At 44.0% G+C, this 5,715-nt stretch overlaps 1 protein-coding gene across 3 annotated transcripts; it reads left to right on the forward strand.

Annotated features, from left to right (window-relative positions):
• The first annotated feature begins 2,563 nt into the window (after nucleotides 1–2,563).
• LOC123052795 (protein FAR-RED IMPAIRED RESPONSE 1) lies at nucleotides 2,564–5,154 on the forward strand. Of its 3 annotated transcripts, none has more exons than XM_044476134.1 (5): nucleotides 2,564–2,733; nucleotides 2,817–3,080; nucleotides 3,677–3,774; nucleotides 3,873–3,994; nucleotides 4,275–5,154. In XM_044476134.1, the coding sequence occupies exons 2-5, from the start codon at nucleotides 2,951–2,953 to the stop codon at nucleotides 4,306–4,308; spliced, it is 384 nt and encodes a 127-aa protein (XP_044332069.1). In that variant the 5' UTR covers nucleotides 2,564–2,733; nucleotides 2,817–2,950; the 3' UTR covers nucleotides 4,309–5,154. The 3 variants fall into 3 exon arrangements, with proteins under 3 accessions (XP_044332069.1, XP_044332068.1, XP_044332067.1); XM_044476133.1 differs by having other exon boundaries at nucleotides 3,873–3,941; XM_044476132.1 differs by having other exon boundaries at nucleotides 3,677–3,757.
• The last annotated feature ends 561 nt before the right edge of the window (nucleotides 5,155–5,715 follow it).

The raw sequence follows: 5,715 nt of genomic DNA on the forward strand, positions 1-5,715 counted from the left end.
TTGTGATTTCACGAGGTTTTTTCTTAATTTAATAATATGGCATCATCTTTTCTATGTGGCAGGTCAAGAAGGTCCGTTCAAGGTTGAAGTGTTAGACGAACCAAAGAAGACTCGCCAAACAAGGAGTGAAGATTGACATGAACAGGTTCAAAGGCCTAATGTTGGGGGATATAACCCCACGGTGTGACCCGCCTAGGAGGGGCCGGGTTACACTATTGGCGACTCAGTAATAAAATTAAGAAGGCCCAAGAAGTCAATGCCTGAGGGCCTGGAGGCGGCTTACGACGCGGGCCAGTTCAAGGCCCAAGACCCAGAGGCGAAGCGTGACCCGGAGGTGTAAGCCGCCCAATGGCGACTTGCCTAGCAAGACAAGGAGACTTCGAACCAGGGTCGGCCATGTTGTATGACCCAACCTGGACTCTTGTAAGCCCAGGGCCTCGACCTGTGTATATAAAGGCAAGACCCTGCGGCGGGTAAACTTAGGTGACAATCAATCGAGAGCTAGGTTAAGCGATTCTGCTCCCTTGTAATCGATACTCAATCAATATAATACAAAGCAGGAAGTTGGCTTTTACCTTGTCGGTGAGGGGCCGAACCTGGGTAAACTCGTGTCTCTCGTCCCGCTCAACCCCTTTAAGCTAATCACCATAGCCATGGCTTCGCACCTAAGTCCTTTCGCGAGGTCATCTGCCGTGACAAAACCACGACACATACAATAAATCTTATTCTTGTGTTTCCTCGAGGTGATTTCATTTCTTCTATCCGGAGTTTGCTCATGATATCATATTCTTGGTTTGAGATGCTTCATCTTTTTTATTTCCGGCGTTCCAATTTTCTTGGTTGTCTCGTCACAAAGTCCCATCTAAATCATCTCAAGGTTTTCATCTTGTTATTTTCAACCATCACTTCCTGCCTACCATTTCTTTTCTTACCGGAGCTCTTTATGAAGTTTTTTTATGATGGTTCATCAAAGATTTCTTTCATTCTCGAAGTGTTCATCAAGATTCCTGTTGGAGGAGCACAAGTATTCTTCTTCTTGTTGTTTTCCGAAGTGCAATTCATTCTCCCTTATCTTGAAGTGGAGTTTTCCATCTCTTCATTCCTCTCAACAAATCAATCATTTGGTAGTGGCAGAATTTCACCTCAATTTTGAGATGTTTTTCATAAGCCCGCAACAAGCTTATTCTTTGGTTGTTGATTTTTTTCAACAACTCCATTCAACCCTTCTGTGTAGGGATGCTTCTCAGATTCATTTATGGTAGAAGTTGTTGTCCTCTTCTCCGTTCTTTTCATTCCATTCTTTCTTTTGTTCCAGAGGCTTTGCGTTGTTGTTCTTGTCAAGTATCATCCCATCTTGTCATCCTCGTGTTAAATTCCTTCGCTTTTCAGCCGGAGTGTTGTCCGAATTGTTTCGTTCTTATTCCTTCTCTAGTTCATTTTAACCGAAGTGGTTTTGAAGTCTATCTTCTCCTTTAAGCTCTTGGTTCTCGTTCTATTCCTTGTTCCTCTTGTCCAACGGACTGTTTGCAATATTGTTCATCTCTGTTGTATTCTTTCTTTCAAGTTGTTCAACCTCTCAAGTTCATTGGTTTCATTAGTTTGTCGAAGAAGCAACTTAGTTTTAGCTCTTCTCTCTGTTTTTCATCGCTAAATCTCGGGGCGAGATCTCTTCTAAGTGCGGGAGAGTTGTAACAGCCCAAGACCGACGCTTCAGACGCCTTCCATGTTTTTCGTCGTCGTCGTGTGTTTTATTTGTTTTGTTGCATTCATCATCGCATCATTCGCATTGCATCGATACTCTGTGTCGTCATTCTTTTCAAAACTTGCATCCGCTCGTAGTTGCCACTTCTTCCCTGCTTCTGTTGACCTCCTCTCAGATCAACCGAACCGCTCTCTTCTCTCTCTTCTCCGAGCCCATCAAACCCCCTTGTCTCTGTGGCCTTTTGTCAGACCCCATCGCGCGCGTCCGAAACTGCCCCGAACCCAAACCGCTCTGTGGTTACCGATGGGTTCGGATCATCTCCGAACGTCCCTAAAACATCTTTAGTTTTTGATTTAAACTACCTAACCTATTTATCTCGGATCGTTCAATTACGATCGGAGGGACCAAATAACCCAACACCTAGCTTCCCTACCTATTTAAGCAGTCTATCCCTAGATCTAGGTTCTCCCATTCATCCATCCCCTCACCCGCCGCCGCCACCTAGCTGATCCGACCACCTCCCTTGTTTTCAGCTCCACCCCAACCGACAGCCTCCACCTCCCACCTCGGGATCCTCCCAGATCCCCTTCTTACCCACCAGCCCGAGCTCCTACCTTGATCCATCTTGCCGCCACTAGTCACCTCACAGCCACCACCTCGCCCAAGCCCCCATCTGGAATATGGCTATTCCTAACTAGTTAGACGCACAACTCGAATCAACGCCGTCCACTCGTCTTGTGGATCAGTGCCACAGGCCCCACACGGACCCACCAGCTTCTGCCTATTTCCTTTTTTCTCAGCGCATATGGAGAGAATACATGTTCTACCGTACCTGCCATCCTACCTACTACACTCGACCAGCCCCCCCCCCCCCCCCATCCCCATCCACAATTCAATATTTGAATCGAAGCATGCATACGGAGCTGCATCGAGCGGACGAACCACGCCCTCCCCATCCATGCGCCTAGGGACTTGCTTCACGATTCAACGATGAATCGCGGTGCCGAGTCATTCACGGATCTCCTCTTCAGGTATCTCCTCGTCTTGTGGATCCTCTTTTTCGTTCTTGCGTTTTCTCGGCCAAAAATCCTCATCTTGCCATTGCCTGCGGCAGCTTTTGTTCCCAGCCGGCTGCAACAGAGGGCGTCCCAGATCTGGGATTGCTAGAGGAGGAGGAGGAGGGCGAAGAGCGCATCCATCCTAATTTCCAGAACCATTCTCCTTCTTCAAGCCAAGATAGAGAGAAATATGGTGCCACAGATTCAGGAACTCCTGAAGATTAGGAGGCTATGCCAGATTTCTCCAACGTCCCAGATATTGACGACGCTGAAGAGACCCAGCCTGAATCGCATCCCATTCCAGTTCCGTGGACTCAAAGGTACTAGCATGCTGAATCTTCAGTTTCTATATTTTAGTTTTGGCATTGATGAATGTTAAATATAGTTGAAGATGAGAAGTAGGCAAGCTTGTCAAATGTCAGGACTTAATCACGGGCATTGACATATACTTTAATAATCGATGTATCGTGTTCAATTGTTTGCTGTCAAAAGTTCGTTTATTTGGAGCAGATGTAGTGGGATGACAGTAACAATACACTTGCCCAAATTTCTCATCCATGTGTCAAAGAATCATGAATCTGGGCATGTGGTCACAGTAATTTATATTGACAGTTTTCTGCTGTCCTTTTTGGAAGAAATTAGGGTGGGAATTGGCATGTACAGTAGGACATTTTTTAAGAGGGACGAAACTTTTCATACTACACGGTTAAATTTTTCAGAACGCTTGGATTCAATAACTGATACTTGACATGTACACATGAGGCTGACATCTCCGATTTTTCTGAATTCATCATTGTGTTTTCTACAATGCAAATCTTACACTTATGATCCAAGTCATTAGAATGTGCATATTCTGATCATACTTGTCATATTTGTTTTCATTTTCTTCTGCGGCTTACATCTCCGATTTATTTAGGGCCCGACTTGGCAAAATTCCTGACAGCCGTGCCACATTATCGGGAAGGAAAAGTGCTTTGGAAAAATTCCTACAAGCAAGGTCTACACTGCAGCTATGTATGAGCTGTTCCAACACGCAATTTACTTGTCAGGGTCATTTGTGTTACAAGAGGCCTGGCAACTGATGGTCTACGTCGTTAACCACATCTATGCAGAGAGGAGGCAAGCATGGTCCAGGACACAATATCATGTTCTGTTTCATCAGGGGTCTGGAGGATATTTATGTGAGTGTGGTCTTTACTCTCATATGGGCATGCTGTGCTGTCATGCTATTCGCGTATGTCACGAGACTCATGCTATCTTCATCTGACGGAGCTTATTTGCGATGGTATAAGATGCTAAAATCTGTGTGTTTTGACAATACACTCTATCCGTTACTGAGTTTTTGTGGCCGGCTCCAAGTTTGTAATATCTTTTTTTAAGGAAAAGTGGTACACCTAAAATCAAACATATATCCTCATAGCATATACGTCACCGAGACATTTTTACATAATTTAATATATAATCCATATATGGAAATTTAATCTGACCAAGCATTTTTTTTTTGTCTTCGACAGGTGCTGCTACATCTCGGAGTTAGGGAGATCCTAGAAGTACACATCATGAAGAGATGGACGAAGAACGCTTGCGAGAACCTGCCAGAGCATCTGATGATATATAAAGCATGCAATTCTGCACTGAAGGACGCAACTTATCGTCACTCTTCCTTGTACAGTAAGGCGCTCGAGATTGTTCAAATGGGGGATAAGAACACTGAAGCTTATGGAGCTGCAATGAAGCAGTTGCTGGACGCAATAAGTGTTCTAAATGATATCAACCAGTAGAGCGATGGCGAGGGTTAAATGACCAGGCCACTGTTCAAGCACATGACCAAGATGTCCCTGTGACACCAGGAGCAAATGGTCTGTCAGGTTCAATGAATGTTGTATCACGCAAGAGGGACCGAGGCAGGCCAACAAATGCAAGAGCAAAGCCAGGTTATGAAAATGTCAGCAAGCCAAGAACAAAGTTTTGCTCAATTTGTAGAGGGAGGGGTCACAAAGCATCAGGATGCCCCTCATATGGAGGTGTAGCAAAGAAACAAAGGAAAGTTCCAAAGTGTACAAAGTGCGGCCTAGAAGGCCACAAGAGGAATAACTGCTCAGGAAGAATGTTCGGCGTCTTCCAATGACTTGATTGCACTTGCAACTGGTTTTGTTTTACGCCTGGCTTGTGCATTTTTTGGTTTGCAAATGACTTTTTTTGCTGTTAAGGAAGATGAAAAATGATGCTGTAGTGAACATTTAGGTTTATTTTGCGGCCATGTAGTGATCTTTCAGTTTCAAGACATTAAAACTTGGCACTGCTTCAGATGATGTGCAAGTGTCAATATAGCCATTGTACTGATGCGAGAACCAAGTTCAATTGAAATTGAAACGGGGCTTGTCTTTTGTCTAAGAAACTTGTGTTTGCTATCGTTATTTTTGTGATGCTCTGCCAATATGTTTTACTACATCATGTCCTCCATGTGCCATTCGTACCCTGTTTAAAAGAAATGACATTCTTCGGTATGCCATCATGAAACAGCAGCGGCTATAGTACTTTACACAATAAGCCGCGGTGTTCGTGTTATTCAAAATGAAAGACTTTAGGAAATGATGTCAATGCACATGTATTTTAACTTCGGCCGGATATAGTACTTTACACATGCATGACCGGTGCTTGTTTCAACCAAAACGAAGGACTTTAGCAATTGATGGCAATGCACATCTATTTTAACTCCGGCCAGGTTTTAGTAATTTACACACGCATGAACCCGTGCTCGTGTCATTCAAGATGAAGGACTTTAGGAATTGATATCAATGACGCCTAAGCACAGTTGTGCCGATAATGTGACTAGTACTCATGTGGTTTAAGGAAATGCACGTCTCCATTGGTGTTCCAACATATATTTATTACCACCATGTTAATGTTACAGGTCTCGAATATATAGTTCTTTACTCAGATGAATATCAATGC

This window comes from Triticum aestivum, chromosome 2D (genome assembly GCF_018294505.1).
Source record: "Triticum aestivum cultivar Chinese Spring chromosome 2D, IWGSC CS RefSeq v2.1, whole genome shotgun sequence".
In the NCBI taxonomy this organism is placed as follows: Eukaryota; Viridiplantae; Streptophyta; class Magnoliopsida; order Poales; family Poaceae; genus Triticum; species Triticum aestivum.

Excerpts from the sequence above, each read along its gene's own strand:
- LOC123052795 (XM_044476132.1), top strand. The coding sequence starts at position 2,951 with ATGGTGCCACAGATTCAGGAACTCCTGAAGATTAGGAGGCTATGCCAG. Across the intron at positions 3,081-3,676 it reads CCAGTTCCGTGGACTCAAAG|GGCCCGACTTGGCAAAATTC; the intron begins GTACTAGCATGC and ends CGATTTATTTAG. Across the intron at positions 3,995-4,274 it reads TGTGCTGTCATGCTATTCGC|GTGCTGCTACATCTCGGAGT; the intron begins GTATGTCACGAG and ends TGTCTTCGACAG.